The sequence below is a fragment of the Myxine glutinosa genome, chromosome 12 (genome assembly GCF_964187855.1).
Source record: "Myxine glutinosa chromosome 12, kmMyxGlut1.1, whole genome shotgun sequence".
Taxonomy (NCBI): Eukaryota; Metazoa; Chordata; class Myxini; order Myxiniformes; family Myxinidae; genus Myxine; species Myxine glutinosa.
In genome coordinates, this window is record NC_136272.1 from 31,229,099 (window position 1) to 31,256,182 (window position 27,084).

General features: G+C 44.3%; 1 protein-coding gene across 1 annotated transcript; it reads left to right on the forward strand.

Annotated features, from left to right (window-relative positions):
- On the forward strand, positions 1-27,084 carry TMEM196 (transmembrane protein 196). Its single transcript, XM_078766253.1, has 3 exons — positions 1-168; positions 9,007-9,063; positions 26,803-27,084. The coding sequence occupies exons 1-3, from the start codon at positions 1-3 to the stop codon at positions 27,082-27,084; spliced, it is 507 nt and encodes a 168-aa protein (XP_078622379.1).

The window sequence follows — 27,084 nt, forward strand, 5'->3', positions numbered from 1 at the left end:
ATGTGCAGCACGGAGCGGGTCGCCTCGCTCATGCTCGTGCTGTCTCTCGTCGAGCTCGCGTGCGGCCTCGGGAGCCTCTCGCTCGGCTCGGTGATCCTGGTGCTGGAGAGGCTTTCGGGCGAGAAGTCTCTCCCGGGTCATGCCTCTCCGGTATGGAGCGGAATCGCTGTACGTGCGCCGCACCGCTCTCTGCACCTGCACCGCCTTGTTCCCCTCTATAATCCCTCTTTCTCTTCCCCTCTTACCCCGACACCGGCTTACCCCTGGGGGTAAAAAAAACTCCGCTTCGTTTGGTGCAGTGCAGGCAATGCGAGCCGGGATCGAGTCGAGTTCGGGCAGGTAGGTCCCCGGTCCGAGACTGGGTGCAAATCCGCGCGTGTTTTACCCACGAACCGACAGCATGTACCTGGCCAGCTTAAACTTTTAAAAACGAATAAAAAAAACATGGTTTTCGCATTTATCGTAGTCGGAGATTCATTCGTAGCCGACAGAGGCAAAAGGCTGCGATCGATATCGAGAGGAGGGAAATTAAAGTTTGATTTGTTGATAAATTTTTGTCTTGACTCGAACTTGTCCACTTTAACCACACGTGGCTTCGTCCGCGGCACTTTTCAGTGCAAACAGCTGTTTCCTGCCAGCAAGAAAGGGTATAAATTGTATACAACTAGCACCTCTTAGGGCGGGCAAAGACAACCCAGAGGTACGTCTATCCTGGGTTCGAATCCGTTGGACGTTAAACTGGCCTCTCGTCTGCCGGAATTGGTTGGTTGACCTTAAATATCCCATGGGATGCTGTGGGAAAAAGTAGGGGGGCTATGGCACCCTGAACAAATTTCAGATTCCTGCTCTCTTTGATTGCTGGAAAGGTAATGGAAACGCCACCCAGCATAATCCATTTCAAGAAACTGGTTCGGCAGCACCAACACACAAGATGGTGACCGTTAACCCCTACGCCACCACAGCACGTGTTGGACATGTCCAAGGCTCACGAGATGGGGACTATTCTGTGCTGATGATGGCCGGGGAGCCAGAAACGTGTCCATGGATTGAATGCTTACCCAACTGGATGTGCTGCCAATTTGCCATTAAAAAGCTTATGAAGCCAATGTCCTTGGCTGATGATGTGGTTGGAAGTGTACCAGCAGGAAGTGAACGCCAGTGAGCCAGAAATTCATCCATGGATCGATTTCCTTCCCAAGGGGTGGGTTGGCATTGCCAAAAACAAGCTCGGCTGACTGATACTGTGGGTAGCAGTGTAGCGGCGGACACACTGCTTGTTTGTAGTCGGTGGTTATATCTTTCACAGACTACCAGTAAAAGGTGTGCATGTGCGTACGCAGAATGGTCGGGACCAAGGATGTTCCAGATAAAATATATATATTTCCAGTTAATGGATAAATTACGAAATCTTATAAAATGAATGTTGTTGTGTTATAAAGTAAAAGACGTTGTGCAGTAATAAACGTCCATAAAAACAAAGAAATATACTGTACTGTATAATAAAGCATTGTATTGTGTGTAATTGTTTGAAATTCAAAAATAACCTTGTGCGAACTCTACTTCGCAATACATCCTCTATATTTATCTCCTTCCTAAATGAAGATCCCTATGTGTATGGTGACCAGGGTCTGAGGACAGAAATTCGGGACACTCAGGCACGGGTGAGACGGCCTACTGCAGACCTCATTTGGGAAGTGGGAATGTTGTTGTGGGAAGTATGCTTTTGTAAGTTTTATTTTTTACTAGTGGGGTATACTTACACATTGTAAGCAATAACAAACCAGGCTTCATACATAGGTACATAATAAATAGAAGCTTTATGATTATAAGCAAGCATCATCGACCTGCTGATAGATATAATCAATTTATGTTTATTAATTTGTTAATTTTACGGACGCGTTTATGGTTTTTACGAAATGTTCATTGAGATTTTTATTTCACAGTTTACAGTTATATAAATTACAATTTTAAAATGCTCGATATCGATTGAGTTTTTTTTTACGGAAGTGTTTACGGTTTTTTAAATATGAATTGTCATTTACGAACACTTTTTATTTTTTTCACTTATGACATTATTGTCATGGTTATTTCACAGTTTACAGTTATGGAAATTACAATTTTCAAATTCTAGATATTGATTGAGGTATTTGGTTTTTTACATATGCATGTACGTTATTTTTTTTTACATAAATTTTCATTTACGGATGCTTTCTCTTTTTCACTTATGACATTATTGTCATGTTTATTTCACAGTTAACAGTTATGGAAATTACAATTTTCAAATTCTAGATATTGATTGAGGTATTTGGTTTTTTACATATGCATGTACGTTTTTTTTACATAAATTTTCATTTACGGATGCTTTCTCTTTTTCATTTATGGACATTATCGTCATGTTTATTTCACAGTTTACAATTTTGGAAATTACAATTTTCAAATTCTAGATATTGATTGAAGTATTTGGTTTTTTACATATGCATCTACGTTTTTTTAACATAAATTTTCATTTACGGATGCTTTCTCTTTTTCATTTATGGACATTATCGTCATGTTTATTTCACAGTTTACAATTTTGGAAATTACAATTTTCAAATTCTAGATATTGATTGAAGTATTTGGTTTTTTACATATGCATCTACGTTTTTTTAACATAAATTTTCATTTACGGATGCTTTCTCTTTTTCATTTATGGACATTATCGTCATGTTTATTTCACAGTTTACAATTTTGGAAATTACAATTTTCAAATGGTAGATCGATTGAGGTTTTGTTTTGTTTTTTTGGCTTTTTTTTTTTTAGGCTTTTTTTTTTTTTTTTTTTACATACACTGCCGGTCAAAAGTTTTAGAACACCTCAATTTTTCCAGTTTTTATTGAAATCTAAGCAATTCAAGTCCAGTGAATAACCTGAAATGGTAAAAAGGTAAGCAGTAAACTACTCGAGGTTAAAAAAAAGTTTAGGTTAGCAAAAACGGGAAAATAATGTAAATTGCAGTTATATTGTAAAAAAAGGCCTTCAGGGAACAAGAAATGGGTTAACAACTTACAGCTGTTCTGCAGCAATGTAAGTAAATTAAGCCTTGAAAGTTGATGCAAACAATTCCTACAGGTGTCCCAACCTCTGCTGATTACTTGATTACAAACCCCCTGTCTGTATAAACGCAGTATTGGAACAGACTGTTATTACACCCCCTGAAGCATTATTTGGACAATATTGCACTGCAGACAACAACAACAACAACAACAACATGCATTTTAAAGGCCATTTTCCCTGCTAGAGCGGGGGTTAGCCTTGCGGTCCCCATGACGATCTTCTCCATTTTGTGTGGAGAAGACTGCACTGCACGGCACTGCAGGAAGTAGTATATTGGAAACTGGAGGAAACTCTGACAGGAAGAGGTCTGGCAGACCCAAAGGCACAACAGAATCAGAAGACAAGTTTCTGAGAGTCAACAGCTTGTGTGATAGGCGGCTGACAGGACAACAGCTTCAAGCACAGCTTAACACTGGTCGAAGTAAGCAAGTCTCAGTTTCAACTGTGAAAAGAGGACTTCGAGCTGCAGGTTTGACAGGTCGAGTGGCAGTAAGAAAGCCATTGCTCAGATGGCAAAATAAGAAAAAGAGGCTTGCCTGGGCCATGAAGCAGCGCCAGTGGATGACTGAAGACTGGATGAAGGTCTTATGGAACAACAACAACATGCATTTTAAGGCCATTTTCCCTGCTAGAGCGGGGGTTAGCCTTGCGGTCTCCATGACAATCTTCTCCATTTTGCCCTATTTTCTGCATCTCTCCTTGTTAACCCCCTTGCCCGCATTTCTTCTTCCACCATCTTTAGCCAAGTCTTTCTCGGTCTTCCCCGTCCTCTACTTCCTTCTACATTAACTTCCATCACTCTTCTCAACCAGTCACTTTCATCCTTCCTCAACACATGACCAAAGTAAGTCAACACATAAGTCACACTTATGGACCGATGAATCAAAATTTTAAATCTTTGGTTCATCACGCAGGGTTTTTGTACGTCGTCGAGTAGGTGAAAGGGATGGTTCCTCAGTGTGTGACACCAACTGTCAAACATGGAGGAGGAAGCGTGATGATCTGGGGCTCTTTTGCTGGATCCAGAGTCGGCGACTTGCACAGAGTGACTGGCACCCTCAACCAAAAGGGCTACCACAGCATTTTGCAGCGCCATGCAATACCCTCTGGTATACGCCGAGTTGGTCAGGGGTTCATCCTACAGCAAGATAATGATCCTAAACACACCTCCAGGCTTTGTCAAAACTACCTTCGAGGAAAAGAACAAGACGGTAGGCTTCAAATCATGGAATGGTCAGCAGTCTCCAGGCTTAAACCCCATCGAGCTGGTTTGGGATGAACTGGACAGAAGGGTGAAAGCAAAGCAACCTACAAGTGCAACACATTTGTGGGAACTCCTGCAACAGTGTTGGGAAGAACTTCCCGAACAATATTTGATTTCCATTGTAGAAAGAATGCCACGAGTGTGTTCGGCGGTTATATCTGCAAAAGGTGGCTACTTTGCTGAGTCAAAAATTTAAATTAAATTTTGTTAAACAAAATGATTCTATGATTTCTTTTTCATCCCCAATTGTTTGTTTGTTCTATGCTTAATTTCAGAGTACATTGAGACATTAAACTGCGTAAATTTCAATAAAAACTGGAAAAATTTAGGTGTTCTAAAACTTTTGACCGGTAGTGTATGCGTATTTGCGGACGCTTTTCGACAGTTCTGTGATTTTTTTTTCTTTTTCTGGTGTATCGGCTTCATTGTCCGTCGGCACACCAAATTTCATTCGGAACACTCGGAAGGTACCGGAACATTAATATCGGTGGTTAGAAAGAGCTTGGAAAAATTAGATATTGACTGACAGAAAGAGCTTTATATATTAAATATTCATTACTATTAAATTGTAAGATTTTTAAAATGTTTTTATATTGCCAAGATCTGGACTTAACTAATAAATGTCAGAAATATTAAATGTAAATTGCTGAAGTACAAGTTTATTGTTAGTGCAGTTTTGACAGCATTCCATCATCGCTTTTCCCACAGACACTTTATCACATTTGCCCAAAAAAAAATGAGAGCAATTGAACATATTTAGTAATGGTCACATCACTCCCGTGTGATGAGTCCCATGACACCATTGCAGGGTTTCCGACTGCTGATTGGCCTTATTGAGGGTACTAGGGCATGCCCGTACTATATATATATCTAAAATTATATCCCCCCCCTCTATTTACATGAAATGGTTTGGTCCAAAGCGAACGGCTTGCGAGTACGGTGACAATCCCCCCCCTCTATTTACATGAAATGGTTTGGTCCAAAGCGAACGGCTTGCGAGTACGGTGACAATCCCCCCCCTCTATTTACATGAAATGGTTTGGTCCAAAGCGAACGGCTTGCGAGTACGGTGACAATCCCCCCCCTCTATTTACATGAAATGGTTTGGTCCAAAGCGAACGGCTTGCGGAGTTTGGTAAAGAAATCGCCATAGCTCGGTAACTACTTGTCCGATTAATATGAAACCTTGAAAAGGCACATCCTCAGGTCCCCAGCAATATACCTGGCAAGTTTCAAGTATATCGGACCCGTGGTTGTCGAGAAACAGCGGTCACAGACAAACATACAAACATACAAACATACAAACATACAAACATACACACAGAGATTACTGGAATTATAGATAGATACTGTTGACGGTATACCTTGGAGAAAAGGAGGGGGCTGTCAGGTAAATCGTGTCAGACGTGTCCCCCTGCGAGCCCTATAGAAAGGGAGGATTTGTTATATTGATTGATTTGTTCTCCTATTGTTCTTGCCAAGAACAAGATCACCCTTTGCTAGTATAGATAAAACTATATTGTCTTGAAGGTTTTATGAAGTGTATAACTGATTTTGCACCATGAAGCAGCAAATCAAACTTCAGTGAATTTTCCCGTGATTTGTGCGGAGATTGCTGTTTAGTCCGTGATTGGCCAAAGTGAATGTGGCATCACTTGCGTGTTCCATGGCAAGTCGTGGCTGCTTTTACAGCAGAGTGCGACATTTTAATGTATTGTTACAGACGCGGTTTTGGATGTTAGTTTACCGAGCAGTTTGGTATGACCGCGTCTGCACAGTTTACCCGATTCCACTCGAACGTTGGCCAAATCGCGCTATGCTAAATCAATTAAGGAAAGGACACAACGGCTGGGATTAGATGACACGACACCAGGGGTACAGTTCTCAAGACCTCCGGAGGAGGTTATAATATTTGTATGCAGAACGTTTAGATTACACTGACAAGAGGTACAGCATAGGAAGGTGGGCACTTAATCACGGTCTTATAGTAGCCCCGACAGACCACAGATAAACAGGACAAGACTGACTCACACAGGGATTGATGGCAAGGAAGGGCAGGTAGTCGATGGACAGCACAAGGTGCACCTTGGCTCAGGGACAGGATCCACACGGTCCGGTCCAGATATGCGGGGAGGTATCGTCGCGCTGGAGGTGGCGTCTGTTTCTCTTCAAGCTGGGGGCGCATCTCACGTCACCTCCGGTAAGTCGCTGCGTATATCCAGCGGGGAGTGACACGCCCTCGGCTCGTTAGCTCCGCCCCAGATGGAATCGGCCCGCCGCTTCTTATTGGGTGCGGGGGGGTTACCGGGCTCCGCCCTTGACGAGGAGCTGACAGTCAGCCCCTTCGTGGTAACCCCGTCGGAGCACATGGGCAATGGCGGCTAACCAAGCCGGAGTGAGGACGCACACTCCCCGCGCGCTGTTGTTGTAGTTGTTGTTGTTGTCGTAGTTTCATGAGGAAGATGGGAGGAGGTATGGGGAGGTCCTAAACTCACTACTGGTGCCATACAATCACATTCTGGTGCAACGAAGAGTCAGAATTAATGGAAACGAGTCCTTAACTGACATAGACTAAGAATAACTAGCAAGAGGTCCTATAGTTGTCTACGTGAGATGCGGTGAACCTGGGCACGACATTTAATGGGGGAAAAAGGGGAAGGTCGGTTCTACAGAGTGTTGTTTACAGACAATGGGACTAGGGAATGGGGGATTGGGGATAGTTGGGGAGTATTGGGGAAATAGGGGAATATTTACAAGCGGATATGGATGGAGGCCAAATCCCATATCCGCAACAGTATGTTTAGTTTTATGTAATGTTTAGTAGTCGCAGTCAACGTGTGGCCCTGAATGGAATTCTCTCTTCTCCCCTTCCTGTTCAGGCTGGAGTTCCCCAAGGCAGTGTTCTGGACCCTGTGCTTTTTCTGGTCTTCATCAATGATCTCTCCGACTCTCTGGAAAATCCTCTCTATCTCTTTGCGGAAGACTCCACTCTCTGCCGCCCCATATCCCAACCCTCAGATTGGCAGTCTGCAGCCTCTCACTCTCTGCAGAACTGGACAAAATCACAGACTGGTCAAACAAGTGGAACATGGCTTTCAATCCTGACGAATCTCACACTCTTACGATGTCTCTCGGAAAAGACTGACTGGACAACCCTCCCATCTACTTTCTGAACAATCCTCTTGAAGAAGTTCTGTCACTCAAGCTTTTGAGTCTCACTATCTGCCATGATCTTTCCTGGGAAACCACATTTCCAAGCTGGCTTCCAAAGCCAGTCGCCGACTGGGCATCCTCCATCATGCGAAGTCCTTTCTGGGCACTTCTGAGCTCCTCAACACATACAAGGCTTTCATCCGCAGCTCAATGGAATACTGCTCTCCCCTCTGGGCTGGTGCACCTGCCTCACACTGAGCTCGGCTTCACGCTGTTGAAACCAAAGCTTTCAGAATCATTGGAATCGCCCACGATGAAGCCGATTCTGAGGGCCTTTCTCTTTCACCACAGGCAGGTAGGTCGTCTTTCTGTCTTCTACCGTCTCCTCTCGGGCCTTGCCCCCCCCCCCCCTGTTCAGTTTGTGCACTGTCCCCCAAATATTCCTGCAGGACGCACAAGATCTGCCACAACCCTCTTCTGGTGAGACTGCCAAAATCAAGACTCTCTGCTCACCTTCACTCCTTCATTCCTCTTTTCTCCCACCTCTGGAACAAACTCCCACACTCTCTTCAATCCCTCTCCTCCCTCCGGGTCTTTAAAACAGCTTTTCACCACCATATTTTTATCTTCCCCCATCCAAAACCTTAATCTTTTCTACCCCCGTTAAAAATCCCCAAATCCGCCTCTTTAAATCCCCAACTTCTTTCCTGAAATTCCTAGTCGTGTCCATTTGCTTTATACCGTGTACCCCACCCTCCTCCTCCAGCCTTCCCTCCTCCCCCTACTACAGATCTACCGACGTCCCTGTTCTCTTTTGTTGTTGTGCTTGTGTGCTTCCCTCTCTCCCCTCTTGTCTCCCGCTCCCTTCATTGCATGTATTATGTGTCTGTGCACGTTTTCATGTTCAATGTGTTAGCTCTAACACGAGCCTCAATTCTGAATACAAAAAAAGAAGAAAAAAAGAAGAAGCATATTTGATCAGGGCCAGATGTTGTAGGCCTAATTGTGTTTTAAAAATTTGCTTTCCTTCTCTTTAACAATGCAGCACCCCCTCCTTCCCACTCACCAGGTTTGGAAATTTTAGTAAAACGTATTTGGCTTGAGATCAAACCGGGAACAATTAAGCTTTCAGCAGTATCTCCAATTTATTCTACCCTTCTCTCCTACACTTCTTCTTCCTCCCCATATACCTTTTCATCATATTGCGGTTTCCACTTCATCTTCATGTTTTTGCAACAATTGCATTATCGATGTAGCTTTACTTGATGTACATTAGTGTCCTCGTCTGCTCTTCCATTGCACAACTTCCCGTTTGTAATCGATGTGTACAAAAGCAGTGACATCATTGACCGGTAATAATTTAAAATGTTTTTTCTTTGCTTTGAATACCGAAATAAGATGTGTTTAATTACCACCTCAGTAATCATTTGGCTTTCTTGATTGTAACGGTTCGGAAAATGTTCTCGACTTTGTTCACTTTTTCTCCTCGTGCGCAGTTCATTTTTTGTGGCATCTGTGGCCTACTTTGTGCGAAGAAGAGGACAGGTCTTCTTGTGAGTACCTCTTTACTTAATTATTTATGATACAATACAATGTGGATATAACGATCTTGTTTAGTTATTACTGTATTATGTATTACAATTGTGCAGCTCCCCAGTATTTTTTACTGCCGCCACTGAAGGTGGACGTTGGTTGTGTCTGTCTGTCTGTCTGTCTGTTTGTGAGCAGGATAGCGCAACAAGTTGCGGACGGATTCGAACGAAACTTGGTGGATGAGTTGGATAGGTGACAATAACAAGCTGATTCGATTTTGGTTACGGTTTGAATCCAGATCCGGCCTATCAGTGGATTCAGCCTGGCGGAGGTTTGCGCTCTACCGATGCCGTTTTCCTTTTCACTTTGTTGTTACTTTTATGTACATCATCTAAAGATTCGTTTTTGTCTTCCCAAAAGTCTCCATCTCTATAGAATTGACGGGGTAATGCTCCCACTCTCACTTCCTGTCATCACCACCTTTCATCATCATCATCATCATCATCCTCGAGCGGTAACATCGAGACATTGCTTCTTCCATTCCTTCAGTGGTCGATGGATCTGAATATTTTTCCACAATTGTGCGGGCTGTCGGGGCAGGAATTGGAGTTTGGCCAGTGTACCGGCACACCGAGGTTTACTCTTTTCAAAAGGCACGGCCAGGGTCTTCAAATGACGAGCAACCAAGCATGAGCAAACAGGATATCCAGATTAACGTCCCCTCTGAAATAATGGCATACTTGATGTGGCGGCCTTGCCTGCAGAGCACCAGACTGACGTTCACAGTCAGATCCTCATTTCTGATGGAAAGTAAACCCAGCACAGCATCTGATCTATCGGAAGTTTCACACCGTGATCGCATTGCTTTGCTCCGTCTCTGCACCTGGCAGTGGATTCAGTCGCTTAGTGTCAGGAAGTAAAGCACAATCAAAGGTGTACACTAATGGACGCACCTGTGTTGACCCCTTTATCCGATTTGGTCATAATTACAAGGCAAGACTGAAATGGTGTGATGGTAAGTTGAAAGGGATCATTTTTCCTCCCCTTCCAAAAAGGCCCCATATCCATGAAGATCAATGGAGATGCTGCAAATAATCCCGAAGATGGTGTTGTAATTTTACCGCGCACAGCAATTAAGGAATGATTCAGAACCCAGACTCTGACTCAGCTTTCCAGGGCTTGAAACATCCATAGGTTTGCTTGAACCATTGGATTTCCATTGAACAGAGATTTTGTGCAAGATGGTGTCCCATCATTATGATGAGTAAAGGTGACAACTGATGTAAACGGAAGCAAGGTTGTCGTTCTTCGGACTTCTTGAACACCCCGCCTATCAACCTCTCCTAATTCAGTCACCACGTGAGCAATTGAATTCCTCCAGAGGAATCCCCAGCGGTGGAACCTTCCTTAAGCACATACTGTATTTCTTCATTATCAAGGAACTGGATAAGAATTTGGAAGAATCATGGAAAAACTGTTAGGTTTGTTGTATTTAACTTGATTATTGCACAAATGAAAGAAAGCATAACTGTGTACAAAGATTGTCCTTGAGCCTTGTTAATGGACATCGCAAAGCTTCGTTGGAGGGGGGAATTGAAGTCTCTTGAAATCAAAGGCTGTGTCATTTGGGATGATAGGTATCCGAGGCAGAAAGACATCTTTACTTTGGAAAATTGCTCTCGAAAGGAAAACTCCCGACAAAACAATGCAATGCTCACACAAGTCTCACAGTTTTGAACTTTGGAGGGAAATATGAGGTGGAGAAAGTACTCAAATGTGTGTTGGGATGGAGCAGCAGGAGTGGGAATGTGCCATGCCAAGGCCACATCTGCACAAACCACCACAATAAATAAATAATAAATTTGTAATTTAATTTAGCGATATCATCATTAGCCATGGTCATAAGAAACCAAGTAGGCTATGTTCAACAAGAGGTCCAATTTGCTCTGTCAGGTTTGGTGGCAATTGGCCCAGTAGTTTAGGTGCGATTGATGTTTCATACACGGACTCGCAGACAGACACACAGAAAACTAGAACGCCACTCTAGAGCGCATACCTCCGCCAGGCTGAACAGTTTGTTTTGTATCTCATTGATAGGCCGGATCTGATATTGGACCTGAACCAAAATCGAATCGGCTTGTTCTTGTCACAGAACCAACTATCCATCAAGTTTAGTCATAACTCGTCCATAACTTTTTAAAATATCATGTTATATATCGCTTTTCACCCGATCTCTCAAAGGTGAAGAATCACTTTAAAAATTAAATAATTATCATATCCAAATCCATATTCAGATCTTCACCAAATTCGAATCGATTAGTGCTCGTCACACACACAACCTGTCCACCAAGATTCATCCAAATATGTCCATTACCTTTTGAGATATCCTGCTTGCAGGCAGAAACACAGACAGGGGTGAAAACACAACCTCCGTCCACCTTGAATTTAGTCAAACTCCGTCCACGTCCACTCCACTCCACTTCAATTCAGAGGTAGCAATTTTAACCCACATCGAACAGATAATGTGTTCTGTGCGACAGCTTGACGTAATTTTATTTTACCAAAGTTGAACATTGAAACGATGTTGAGTGCCCGCTTGAGTGTTGAGTGCCTGGAAGTAGCAGAAAGTACAAGTGTTTTATCGACAAAGATCGTGTACGTTTCGCATGAGGGGAGATGCAACCAGCTCTTCTCTACCACTCGTCTATCGGAAGGCTGCCATTAAAAGCTGCATCTCCAAAGCAGAGTGCTTACTGCATTGGACACACTTATTGCACCCGGATCTTTAATTGCCACGGCCATTAGACTGCCGTCTCGGACTCACTTAGCATTAGGAATACATCCCTAATGTAATCACACCAAGTCAGCTCTTCCAGATCGCAAGCCCACTGAAGCATCCTGATGAATATTGATTGTGTGGCCAAGGGAGCAGATTAAAACTTCCAACCATCTGAGATGCTCATTTGCAAATGACTTGTTTACGAATGTTTTCACTTGGGATCTGAGCATTCCGAGACCTTGAGGGAAACTGCAAGAGGATTCTAAGTTTCATTTAACATGGGGCTGCTCTTACCATTGCAAGGGTGACAAGTATTATACCTTTGCTTTTGTTAATCTCACCTGACTTGCTGGGAGATATCTGTTTCAAACACACTTTTCATGCGAAAAGGATGCAAATCAGACCTGCCTTTGATGCTACTTCATCAGTGGAGTTACTGCATCAGTGGCACAGCTGCACTTCCAGCAATGATGCAACCAGTAGCCATGTGCTGCTGCACAGCAAGTGATTCCTTCTCTACCCTTATGGAGGTTATTGAAGAAATTGCCTTCTTGTCTTGCAGTGAGTTAGATCATCAATTTCTAATTGGCTAAACATCCAATATATGATTATAATATATTAATATATATAATATATATACTACCGGTCAAAAGTTTTAGAACACCTCAATCTTTCCAGTTTTTATTGAAATTTACGCAGTTTAATGTCTCAATGTACTCTGAAATTAAGCAAAGAACAAATAAACAATTGGAGATAAAAAAGAAATCATAGAATCATATTCTTTAACAAAATTTAATTTAAATTTTTGACTCGGCAAAGTAGCCACCTTTTGCATATATAACCGCCAAACACACTCGTGGCATTCTTTCTACAATGGAAATCAAATATTGTTCGGGAAGTTCTTCCCAACACTGTTGCAGAAGTTCCCACAAATGTGTTGCACTTGTAGGTTGCTTTGCTTTCACCATTCTGTCCAGTTCATCCCAAACTAGCTCGATGGGGTTTAAGTCTGGAGACTGTGGCTGGCCATTCCATGATTTGAAGCCTACCGTCTTGTTCTTTTCCTCAAAGGTAGTTTTGACAAAGCCTGGAGGTGTGTTTAAGGTCATTGTCTTGCTGTAGGATGAACCCCTGACCAACTAGGTGTATACCAGAGGGTATTGCATGGCGCTGCAAAATGCTGTGGTAGCCCTTTTGTGCCAGTCACTCTGTGCAAGTCGCCGACTCTGGATCCAGCAAAAGAGCCCCAGACCATCACGCTTCCTCCTCCATGTTTGACAGTTGGTGTCACACACTGAGGAACCATCCTTTCGCCTACTCGACGGTGTACAAAAACCCTGTGTGATGAACCAAAGATTTCATATTTTGATTAATCAGTCCATAAGACCTTCTTCCAGTCTTCAGTAGTCCACTGGCGGTGCTTCATGGCCCAGGCAAGCCTCTTTTTCTTATTTTACCATCTTAGCAATGGCTTTCTTACTGCCACTCGACCTGTCAAACCTGCAGCTCAAAGTCCTCTCTTCACAGTTGGAACTGAGACTTGCTTACTTCGACCAGTGTTAAGCTGTGCTTGAAGCTGTTGTCCTGTGAGCCGCCTATCACGCAAGCTGTTGACTCTCAGAAACTTGTCTTCTGATTCTGTTGTGGCTTTGGGTCTGCCAGACCTCTTCCTGTCAGAGTTTCCTCCAGTTTCCAATGTACTACTTCCTGCAGTAGTGTAGCAGCATAGCAAACCTGTTGTGCATTTTGTGATACAAGCACCAAATTTGGCACAAATGTACATTAATATGTTGCGAACATTTTGAGATATTGGGCCACTTGAAATTCCGTAATTTTTTTTTCAAATTTTTTCAAATTTCGTAATTTCAAATTTTTCGGGTGACACCGTCACAATTTCGGTCTTCGAGGCCGGCCGATATAGTGGGGCGGCTTAGCCCAAATATTCAAAAGAATTGTGCATTTTGTGATACAAGCACCAAATTTGGCACAAATGTACATTAATATGTTGCGAACATTGTGTGGTCAGCAATGAAGACGAGAGTCTGAATTACATGTATGCAAAAGACCTTGTGAACCAGTGAAGCAAATACACGGGTAAGCATGAATTAAATCTAGGGCATGATATAATTTCCATGATGTTTACCTCTACACTCAATGGTGGAAGGAGGTAATGTTTTGATCCCAGCTTGTCTGTATGTCTGTTTGTCTGTTAGTCCACAAAATTCCAGACAAAGCTTGTAGTAGTGGTAGTTGTAGTGGTAGTGGTGATAACAGAAATTGTTATATAGAACTGAACTTATATTATTATTATATGCAGAAAATAACTTCATTTCTATATGCCCTGCAGTGGACAGGTTAATTGGTTTATGCACTGAAGGGGTCACCCTGGTGTGCACTGCTGTGTTCTGCCTCACTGAGTTGTTCAGGTATGATGTACTCAGCACAAGCTTCCGGTCGGCCCGGAGGTGGGGGTGCGGGGCCTGTCACGGAACGTCAAAACAAACGGCCTGCCGGGGCCGCCCAAAAGTCGGGCGTGAGGGGCGCGTCCACTAATGGAACGCCTCTCGCTTCCCAGATCGAGGGCCACGTGGTCAGGAGAACCTCGTCCCTTCCGGTCACACTTTGCCTATCGGCCGGCCTCGAAGACCGAAATTGTGACGGTGTCACCCGAAAAATTTGAAATTACGAAATTTGAAAAAATTTGAAAAAAAAAATTACGGAATTTCAAGTGGCCCAATATCTGAAAATGTTCGCAACATATTAATGTACATTTGTGCCAAATTTGGTGCTTGTATCACAAAATGCACAATTCTTTTGAATATTTGGGCTAAGCCGCCCCACTACAGTGCAATATTGTCCAAATAATGCTGCAGAGGGTGTAATAACAATCTGTTCCAATACTGCTTTTATACAGACAGAGTCTCTGTGATCAAGTAATCAGCAGAGGTTGGGACACCTGTAGGAATTGTTTGCATCAATTTTCAAGGCTAAATTTACTTACATTGCTGCAGAACAGCTGTAAGTTAACCCATTACTTGTTCCCTGAAGAAGGCCTTTTTCTTTTACAATACTAGGGCATGCCCGTACTATATATATATCTAAAATTATATCCCCCCCCTCTATTTACATGAAATGGTTTGGTCCATTCGCAAAGCCAAAGCGAACGGCTTGCGAGTACGGTGACAATCCCCCCCCTCTATTTACATGAAATGGTTTGGTCCAAAGCGAACGGCTTGCGAGTACGGTGACAACCCCCCCCCTCTATTTACATGAAATGGTTTGGTCCAAAGCGAACGGCTTGCGAGTACGGTGACAATCCCCCCCCTCTATTTACATGAAATGGTTTGGTCCAAAGCGAACGGCTTGCGGAGTTTGGTAAAGAAATCGCCATAGCGTGCACAAACGCGCAGGAAAGCGAAAGAATCGCAAATTAGTTTTAATTAGTTTTAAAACATAGTTTAACGCCAACATAGCGGCAACATAGTTTGCCAACGGGAAATAAATGAATACGCTCTCAAATGTGCCGTCCGAGGCAGAGTCTGTTCGCCACGTTCGGCACACGTGATAGCTCGCTGCTCTCTGATTGGTTGAATCGTTTTTTGGACATAGCTCGGTAACTACTTCTCCGATTAATATGAAACCTTGAAAAGGCACATCCTCAGGTCCCCAGCAATATACCTGGCAAGTTTAAAGTATATCGGACCCGTGGTTGTTGAGAAACAGCGGTCACAGACAAACAAACACACAGATTACTGGAATTATAGATAGACTAGGGCATGCCCGTACTATATATATATCTAAAATTATATCCCCCCCCCTCTATTTACATGAAATGGTTTGGTCCATTCGCAAAGCCAAAGCGAACGGCTTGCGAGTACGGTGACAATCCCCCCCCTCTATTTACATGAAATGGTTTGGTCCAAAGCGAACGGCTTGCGAGTACGGTGACAATCCCCCCCCTCTATTTACATGAAATGGTTTGGTCCAAAGCGAACGGCTTGCGAGTACGGTGACAATCCCCCCCCTCTATTTACATGAAATGGTTTGGTCCAAAGCGAACGGCTTGCGGAGTTTGGTAAAGAAATCGCCATAGCGTGCACAAACGCGCAGGAAAGCGAATGAATCGCAAATTAGTTTTAATTAGTTGTAAAACATAGTTTAACGCCAACATAGTTTGCCAACGTGAAATAAATGAATACGCTCTCAAATGTGCCGTCCGAGGCAGAGTCTGTTCGCCACGTTCGGCACACGTGATAGCTCGCTGCTCTCTGATTGGTTGAATCGTTTTTTGGACATAGCTCGCTAACTACTTGTCCGATTAATATGAAACCTTGAAAAGGCACATCCTCGGGTCCCCAGCAATATACCTGGCAAGTTTCAAGTATATCGGACCCGTGGTTGTCGAGAAACAGCGGTCACAGACAGACACACAGAGATTACTGGCATTATAGATAGACGAGGGCATGCCCGTACTATATCTATATCTAAAATTATATCCCCCCCCCTCTATTTACATGAAATGGTTTGGTCCAAAGCGAACGGCTTGCGAGTACGGTGACAATCCCCCCCCTCTATTTACATGAAATGGTTTGGTCCAAAGCGAACGGCTTGCGGAGTTTGGTAAAGAAATCGCCATAGCATGCACAAACGCGCAGGAAAGCGAAAGAATCGCAAATTAGTTTTAATTAGTTTTAAAACATCGTTTAACGCCAACATAGCGGCAACATAGTTTGCCAACGTGAAATAAATGAATACGCTCTCAAATGTGCCGTCCGAGGCAGAGTCTGTTCGCCACGTTCGGCACACGTGATAGCTCGCTGCTCTCTGATTGGTTGAATCGTTTTTTGGACATAGCTCGGTAACTACTTGTCCGATTAATATGAAACCTTGAAAAGGCACATCCTCGGGTCCCCAGCAATATACCTGGCAAGTTTAAAGTATATCGGACCCGTGGTTGTCGAGAAACAGCGGTCACAGACATACATACATACATACATACATACATACATACATACATACATACACACAGAGATTACTGGAATTATAGATAGACTAGGGCATGCCCGTACTATATATATATCTAAAAGTATATCCCCCCCCCCCCCTCTATTTACATGCAATGGTTTGGTCCAAAGCTAACGGCTTGCGAGTACGGTGACAATCCCCCCCCTCTATTTACATGAAATGGTTTGGTCCAAAGCTAACGGCTAGCGGAGTTTGGTAAAGAAATCGCCATAGCGTGCACAAATGCGCAGGAAAGCGAAAGAATCGCAAATTAGTTTTAATTAGTTGTAAAACATAGTTTAACGCCAACATAGCGGCAACATAGTTTGCCAACGTGAAATAAATGAATACGCTCTCAAATGTGCCAAAAAAAAAAAAAAAACGCTACCCGTACGCTCTACCCCGCCCGTACGCCCGTAAACAAAAAAAACAACGCTCTTCGCTTCCGCCCTTCGCTCTGACTGAATTGGGAGAAATAATGCGCATAAGAAATCGAGAAATTATTATTTTCTCCGGAAGAAATCGAATTACGTACCGTAATGGCGCACGCGCTGGGCTCAGCATCAGCTCGCTCTCACATCGGCCACGCCTACGCAATAACGCGTTCTGTGATTGGATGCCGGAAGTGCAGTCCTCACTGTCCGGAAGGTCGTATATCGCAGTTACGATGAATCGCAAATTAGTTTTTATTAGTTTTAAAACATAGTTTAACGGCAACATAGTTTGCAAACGTGAAATAAATGAATACGCTCTCAAATGTGCCATCCGAGGCAGAGTGTGTCCGCCACGTTCGGCACACGCGATAGCTCGCTGCTCTCTGATTGGTTGAATCGTTTTTTGGACATAGCTCGGTAAGTAATTGTCCGATTAATATGAAACCTTGAAAAGGCACATCCTCGGGTCCCCAGCAATATACCTGGCAAGTTTCAAGTATATCGGACCGGTAGTTGTCGAGAAACAGCGGTCACAGACATACAAACAAACAAACAAACGTACAAACAAACATACACACAGAGATTACTGGAATTATAGATAGATAACTGTGCAATTTACATTATTTTTCCCGTTTTGCTAACCTAAACTTTTTTTTTTTTTTTACCTCGAGCAGTTTACTGCTTACCTTTGTACCATTTCAGGTTATTCACTGGACTTGAATTGCTTAAATTTCAATGAAAACTGGAAAAATTGAGGTGTTCTAAAACTTTTGACTGGTAGTGCATATATGTCGGATTTGAGACTTAGAACTTGGGACTCAAAAGACTCAGAGAAAAAGGAGCAACGGATATATTTATTAGAACTCGATTACTCAAGCTTGAGGACAGCAAAGGTTGCACTGAAACTCACAAGAAATGACCAACAGTACAGCAAGATGCTCTGAATTAAATCAATTAAACCTTGCTTTATATAAGGAATATCAGGGGTGGGGTTAGCTCACAGCTCACAAGATACAGAGATAGAATGGGCTCATTGGTCCCAGAATGGGCTCATCGGTCCCCCCACCATAGTCCCATCCTGTTGTTCAGTTAGTTAGAGGAAGCTCATCAAGGCCACTCATAGGTTAACTCAGATAAGGAGATGGTCAGCCATCTGTGGCAACCTGTTTACAACTTTCTGTATAGAACTTTGGTTGAGAAAGAACAAAGGGAAGGTGAATACTCATAAAGGTGTCAACATTCAGGATATTGGAAAAGTCATGAGGAGATAAGAACTGTAGCCAAGGCCAGCTGAGGAGAACTGAAAGATTGTGCCCACACAGGCTAAGAGCACACAGGAAAGAACTCCTTATTAGGATATTACACATCCTCAAAGCACAAGAAAGAACTTAAGTATTATAAAGAGTTCAGTAATAAGGAAAACAGAACATATAATTGGTTATACTTGGTAATTGGTAAAGCAGCATAATAACAAAGGGGGAGGGGCATAATAGCTCCCTACATACCGCCCTTTTGGATCTAAGATACAAAGTTATCTATGAGCCAATCAAAGGCCTTTATTTCAAAACAAAGCAGAAATGAATCAAATCAGAAAAGCCATTCAACATATCACGCGAAGGCAGCCGGTGAGCATGTCCCGCACGCAAAGCACCACACAGTACCCAGTAGGATGATTCGCGTCTGTATGTGAGTATGCACTGTAAGGCCGTAGAAGCAGGGTGAACAAATGGCATAAAGGAAAAACCTCCAAGTGAGGCAAAACAGACAGTGTAAAAGATTCACTAAACATACCACACGGATGCCTCCCAGTGAGCATGTCTCGTACCCCGTACCGCACAGCGCACTCAGCAGGAAGATCCGTGGGCGTCTGGGTGTAAGTGGGTGTTAATGGATGTATGATGTAAGTCGGGTGTATATGGGTGTATGAGGTGAGACCGTAGAGACATGAAGATCGAATAGCGTGTCAGATCCCCAACGAAGACCTCTGGTTCCACCGGGGTCCACACCCAGGAAGATCTCCTGACCCACCCTTGGTCCACAGAGGTGCGGCCGGACTCCTCCCCGACTGGAGCTCGCCCAGGCTTCCCCAGGAGAAATCCTTGGAAATCGTCAGCGCTCAATCGATATTCATGTTCATGAGGTCCCTTACATGCTGGTGATCTGGGGAAGACACAACATCGTCAGTATCAGGTGGCTCAAACCTATGGCCATAAAACAAAGCATAACGGTCCAAAGGAGGGAGAGCAACTTCCTTTGGGTCAAAGTCGAGATCGTCCGAGGCGATGCTGCTTGCAGCGCTGTTATTCACGGGCGTATCTCCAAAACAATCAGATTCGGAACTCGGAGTATCTTCATGATCGAGTTCCTCTCCATCCGGGCTTGGGATAGCAGCAGGGTCCAAATCCCGGACTGGGTCAGTGGCGTTTGACTCACTGTGGGCTTGTGAGACATGAAGATGAGCTCGTGATACATAAAGAGGCAAAGCCTGCATTGAGACATAATCATCAGCCGGGGGCCCTTGCAAGTGGCCCACATCATCATTAGTAACATCATCAGTAACATTATTCTCAGGTGGCGTAGGCTTGCGGCGTCGGCGGTCAGCAACAGTCATAGCCGTACACATCGAGAAGAAATGAGAGGAGTCCTTTAGGAACTCGTTGACGTCTGCATGCGACGCGTTGGGGCCCAGAGGAATCGGCCTTCTGGCAGCCTGAAATGCTTCAAGGTCTGCAAATGTGTAATCGACATTATTATCAGTAATATCAACAATGGAAGAACAATCTTCGGAAGCGGAGATCTCATTGTCGCAGCCCAGTGACTCGTTCGGGTCGTCGTTCCAGGATCCGCGATCTGCAGTTGCGTCGACGGCTGGTGTGTCATCTGGACCCACGGTCAGCTTGTCGGTCATCACCATGGCCTTTTCTGGTGTCGTCTTCAGTGTCCATCCTGTGGTAAACTTTCTCACACACGCAAGGACTAAAGCCTCGATTAGTACACAACAAACCACGATTCCAAGGACTATTGCCAAGGCGGTCAATATCTACTTTACTATCTACCTGTCCATCCTTTGGTTGGCGGCTTTTCCTGCCGTCTCGTCCGCCCTTGCATTGCCCCGAACAACGTCAGTGTCCGCCTTTTGATGGCCGCGACATTTGATCACCGCAATAGCGCGGGGAAGCAAAATGCTTTGGAGTAGCCCTCCCAATTCTACCACGCGCACCACAGCCCATATCCACCACAATTTACCTGTACCCTCTACCTATTTTAAACTACTATCCACGGGTATTCGTGAAGGGGGTCCATCTTTCCCAACCACTCCCTTCGCACCAGCCACTCCCCGTTGTCCATAAACCTCTGAGACACACACACAACCTGTCCATTTCACAGTGAGGTGGGGTGCAGATCAATTCTGAAATAACAAAGAGGGTTTTGTCTGAAATTCGTCTCATGAAAACCCATCCAAGAGTCCAGTGTGACAGACAGACAGACACAGACACTGTGACACACAGAAAACCCCAGGTACACATTCAAACCAGCTTGTCCTCAGATCCACAAATGTTCACTTTCTCCCGTTATAATCCCCTTATTTCATTTCCTGTGCAAATTAAACCGACAGTTCAACCAAGGTCGCAGCACGAGTCGGGCCTGGTGTGGGAGTGAACCAGATAAGACTTTGGCTGAAATGTACGCTGGCCCGACCAAGCCCGTTTAAAGGAAACGCATGTTAAATGCAGTGAATTTTCTTCTACAAATGGCAAAATGAAATTGGACGTAGCTTTTTAAAGCACTTTTGACAATTTCCACTTTGGACTTTTGGTCCAACCACCACTTTTGGTTTTGGTCAAACTTTTGACTTTGTCCAATTTCCAGCTAACGTTAACCTTTAATTTAAACCAAATTGCAACTGAAGTTATTTTCCTGAACCCAGGCAGTTACATACAGTTACATACATCCCTGCTCATGCCACACAAGACAACAGGTGATCCACTTTCAACAGATACCACATCACACAGAAACCTTTGGCAATGCAACAACCGAACTTCCAAAAACAACAACAAAACATCCAATCCACCTCAATGGCTCACCTAGCAGCTCATTGTGTCCCGGTCTATCTCTTCTTGCATCTACACTGTTCACAGCAAGTCCAATTCATCCTTTAAGTCACATGTACCCAGAGTATATGAAACAACCACTCAAACTTAATCCAGCTACACATACCGTTTTCCCAAAAACTCACAGAGCAGTCCAAATCCAGACCAGTCATGCATTTACATGTAAATATTAGGTATAGTATCTAAAATTAAACAAATGGTCGACTTCCGGCTCACAGATGAAAAGCTTGTATCTTTAAGATTGATCTAAGCTTCCAACATTTCAAATCGTCACTTGAAACATCAGCTTATATCAAAAATACTTGCTCATTCCTGGAATCGCACGTTCAACCCTTTGTGTCATGACACAATATCTATTTAAATAACTATTTTCCATTTATACATTCATAGAAATGTTAGCGTCGGTCACAATCCACATGGATTGTAGCTGTCAGCGAGCGAGCCATCCATTCCATACAAGTTATTTCACACAACCATTCTCCATACACCTGGGTTTGCACACCTGTGCCCACACACTGACTCCAGGCTTCTTCATTCAATACAATGCACTCACCCCCACTCACAATACTCTGCTCAATAGACAATACTCTTCTACACACACACACAGCGTCATTTGATCTAACTACTCCCTTCTGAAACATGCGCTTTGCAGTCACCCCTTATATTATTGCGCTCCCCCATCACTACAATACTCGGAGCACACTGACGTCATCTCCCATTTTCCCCGTCCCATATGCACTAGACTATAGGAATTAAAATTAAAATTGAACATAAATCCACAACAACTTAAATCAACATAAAACCCAGCGGTTTTATCAACAGCCCAGCCACTTTCCTTGTTCGCTCTCCTTCTGTGGAACTGTAACCTTTGCCACTTTGTTGTCTTTTCTCTGCCAGTAATACAAACCGAAGCACACCTTTGTCTGCACATGTACTTTAACCATAATTATATGAGACCCAACACCAGGAGTGCTCCCTGGAGCTGCCATAACTCGCCTTCACACCCCATCCAACCACATATCTCACTCAACCTTGCCAAAATCCAATCTATTTACCTTTGTTGCACACAACATCTGTCCCCCATTGCCCATCAAAAGTGCCCACTCCACAACCCACAATTTTCTCAGGGTACACACCTGTCTTTACTGTCGAAATCCATGTTTCAGAAATATAACTCCATGGCCTGCTAGACAGCCAGACAGACACAACAATGAAACTATAACCTCCATTCTCCTTCCATGGTGAGTTTGTACCCCAATTTGTCTTGTCGATTTGTTCCATATTATTCCCATATTTTCCTATTCCCCTTCCAATGGAACGTAAATCATGGAAGTAAGTTACCAAAAGAACTCCCCTCCAGGCCAAAGGTGTGTATTTCACACCTCTACGGCATTTCACACCATGACATAATTTTAATCTTTCTCATTACACAGCTCATTGGCTCCCATGTCCTGTCAAGCCATGTGCAGCTTCACAATAACAAACCACCATTAACCTACCTCCCCCTGTTATTTATTTATTTTTCGTAAATAAACAAATAAACAAGAAAATAACCTAGTCTGTTAATTGAAAATAAAAAGTTCCCATATGTCTTTCCCCGTAACACTCACCACGGGTGTGCACTCCCGCAAATACCCCCACTCGCGTGCTCCGATGTGCCCCCTCGCACACTTGCCACAACATAAAACTCCCATTTACTGGATTAAACCTTGGCCCTCCGTGGAATCGCACCACAGACTTACGATCAGACAAACAGGCAGACACGTCTTTCCTCCATGACATCATACATTGGGACCTTGTCAGTCGGATCACAGGCCACAGGAGAAATATTCCATTTTTAGCTTACAAAAACCTCCAACCTACTCTCCAACACCGTCAGGTTGGAGAAAATATCCGAGTAAGTGTTTCTACGCCCCCTTAACTATTTCTAAGCTTTCTATGCAACCTTTTAAAACTCACAATAGTTTAATTTCAGCAAGATTTTCTTTACTATTTTCCCACGTCATTCATGCCTAATACACCTCACACATCCATACATACAGCACAAGTAGCCAATACCAATCGACATTGCATACAAGAAACCCTTTCATACGTCAATGACACACACACACAATGGACACAAATACATACTTCAATGACAGACATCCATATATACATTTATTGATTCATTCATATACCAATGAGTCTCTCGGACGTCGCGCGAACACCGGATCGACTCCAACCATGCACCTCCAACAGCCACTCCCCTGCCAACCTAGGCAACGCATTTTAAATCATGCGTTTCCCTATACATTCTCCATACCACGTGACTGACAAGCCAGCTCGCATTTCAAACCACTGCGCACATTCAGCAGTGTGAACAGTCGCAAAAATTCACAGCACAACGACCGGAGTGGGTCGTGTACAACGCCTTATGTCTCAATCATTCAAAAGAAAGGGGATTCTTAGACCGGGGTGGAAAGGGTGAGTTGGGGTGAAAAGGGTGGGGCAGGGAGGGTGGTGTTGCCTGGAACCCCGGGACAGAGCTCAGGGCTGGGAGGGTAGGGGTTTGGTATCTGCCTGACCCTCCCACGGGGACTTGACTTTCAACGAGCGGCATCAGTCACTCGTTAGCCTGCCTCTCTATTTCCTTAACCGCTTCATCCTGCATTTTATTCACCTGTTTCCTCAGGCCCTTGAGTTTTAATACCTCACCGGCCAGGCTGGCCTGTTTCGATCTTGCCTGTCACTTCATCGCTTCTTCCTTCCACCAACCAAAGACTTTCCAATAGTCAGGTGGGAAGTGTTTCGTGTCCTGTTCTAACTTTTCTAATGCCCCATACAACACGTCCAATTTTTCCAGCGCAAAAGACCCTCCTTTGGGCCACGGTTCACCTAGATCCTTAGTCAGCGCAACCCATGACTTCCCTGGTCTCGCAGCATCATAGCCATACCTCCGAAACATGAAAAATGCTGGGGTATTTCTAAGAGGTTCACCTGCCTTTACAGTCTTATTACCCATCCAGTTCCCCATCCTAGGAAAATTTAGTTTACCGACGTAGCCTTGTACTCGTGAGGTTCGTCCGCCTCGCGTTCTACCTAACTCTGAAAGGCTCGTAGCCTTGTGTACCCGTGAGGTTCGCCCGCCTCGCGAAGTACGGCCTTCTAACCTACCCTTACTGTACTCTCCTGGCGTCCTACGCCCTTATAATACTTCTAATCTTACTTATAATTCCGACGTCTCCCGGGTAGGCCTCGGATCGGGACACCGCCCTTATCCTTACCCTCACAACCCAGAGATCTATTACCCCTTAACCTCGGGCGCCCAACGTGGGCACCCCCCTTACGTAACGTTACCCTGACGAGTCCATAAACAGTCAGTTGCTCCGGGACCCAAGCGGTCCGTATTTAAATTTAGGTTCGTGGATCAGGTTCGAGCAGGGAACGGAACAAACGGCATCCGAGCAAGAGAGTGGGTTACAATTTGGACTGACCCCCATGCTATAAAGGAAAAAACAAAAGAAAACCCACAGCTCACCTGACCCGGATCAATTGCTAGCTGGTCTCACCACTCACTTGCCTGGGACCGCGTCCCGGACTGCACAGACTGATCGACACCGCTGCCACCAGTTGTCGGAATGAGACTTAGAACTTGGGACTCAAAAGACTCAGAGAAAAAGGAGCAACGGATATATTTATTAGAACTCGATTACTCAAGCTTGAGGACAGCAAAGGTTGCACTGAAACTCACAAGAAATGACCAACAGTACAGCAAGATGCTCTGAATTAAATCAATTAAACCTTGCTTTATATAAGGAATATCAGGGGTGGGGTTAGCTCACAGCTCACAAGATACAGAGATAGAATGGGCTCATTGGTCCCAGAATGGGCTCATCGGTCCCCCCACCATAGTCCCATCCTGTTGTTCAGTTAGTTAGAGGAAGCTCATCAAGGCCACTCATAGGTTAACTCAGATAAGGAGATGGTCAGCCATCTGTGGCAACCTGTTTACAACTTTCTGTATAGAACTTTGGTTGAGAAAGAACAAAGGGAAGGTGAATACTCATAAAGGTGTCAACATTCAGGATATTGGAAAAGTCATGAGGAGATAAGAACTGTAGCCAAGGCCAGCTGAGGAGAACTGAAAGATTGTGCCCACACAGGCTAAGAGCACACAGGAAAGAACTCCTTATTAGGATATTACACATCCTCAAAGCACAAGAAAGAACTTAAGTATTATAAAGAGTTCAGTAATAAGGAAAACAGAACATATAATTGGTTATACTTGGTAATTGGTAAAGCAGCATAATAACAAAGGGGGAGGGGCATAATAGCTCCCTACATATATATGTATACAGTATGGTAGACACACACACACACACACACACACACACACACACACACACACACACACACACACATACACAAAGGTAGATACATATGCACAGTGGTGCACACACAAACAAAGGTGGATACATCGAGACCTGGGAAGGGCTCCGTTCCACCTTCTTGAACCAGGATTTGGAGATGACCAACGACACACACACACACACACACACACACACACACAAACTTACAGACGAATACACGAGGCACAACACAGGATCGTTATTTGAGACAAACAGCCACTGAACTTGGGGGAACAGCACTTCCCGTGGCACTCTGGGTACCAGCGACGCCACAAAAATGGCGCCGCCTTTTTCACCGCACTCAGCGGGGCATTTACTAAGAAGGAATTTACTCCTCCCCATGGATGGCAACCAGACTCGGAATGTATGGTCGAACCATTACACCACCGAATCTGGTTAGTGTGGTGACCTGAGGATAATAACCTGTGAGCATGATGAAACCTTTTTAAATTCTTTTTTGCTTTTTTGTATACAAGATCGAGGCTCGTGTGAGAGCTAACATTAATCACGAAAAAAAAAACCGTACACACAAAACATACAATATAGGGAGCGGGAGACAAGATGGGGAGAGAGAGGGAAGCACACAAGTTCAACATTTGAGAGCAGGGACATCGGGAGATCTGTGGGAGGGAGAGGGCTTGGGGTGAGGAGGCATGGGGAGGGGGGAGGGGAGTGGGAGAGGTAAAAAAAAACATGGACAATGATAGGACTTCCAGGAAAGAAGTCTGAATTTCAAAAAAGTGGATCTGGGGTGAATTAATGGGGGTAGAAAAGATCAAGGTTTTGGATGGGAGAAGATAAGAGATGGTGGTGAACATCTGTTTTGAATACCTGGAGGGAGGAGTGGGATTGAAGAGAGTGAGGAGAGTGGGGATGAAAGCCTTTTATGTGGTGAGGAGGTCAGGTGTGCCAAGGAAGAACTTCGCACGGCGGAGGAAGCCCAGTCGGCGACTGGCTTTGGAGGTAAACACGATAAACTTTGACCTGTAAACACGATAAAAAGGGAAAGCTTCATGCCCTATGTTCTCCACCCTGTTCCAAGATGATCCTCTTCTCATCGCTGTGCATCTGTGGCATGATTGCCGGCATTCTCAACGTGCAGTTCCTCCAGGACTCTCTGCGCCGGAGCACGGAACGGAACTCCATACGCCTCGCCGCGCTCACAACTGCTGCCGTTGGTATTGCCGGCTGTCTGGCTGCGTCGTGGCTCACGTGCCGCATGGCACGCAACGAGCAGCGACGCATGTTCTTCGAGATGGAGCACTCGCTGCACCACTCACATGAACTCACAGAGAAGGTGGTGGCCCTTTTGATTTGGAACTGA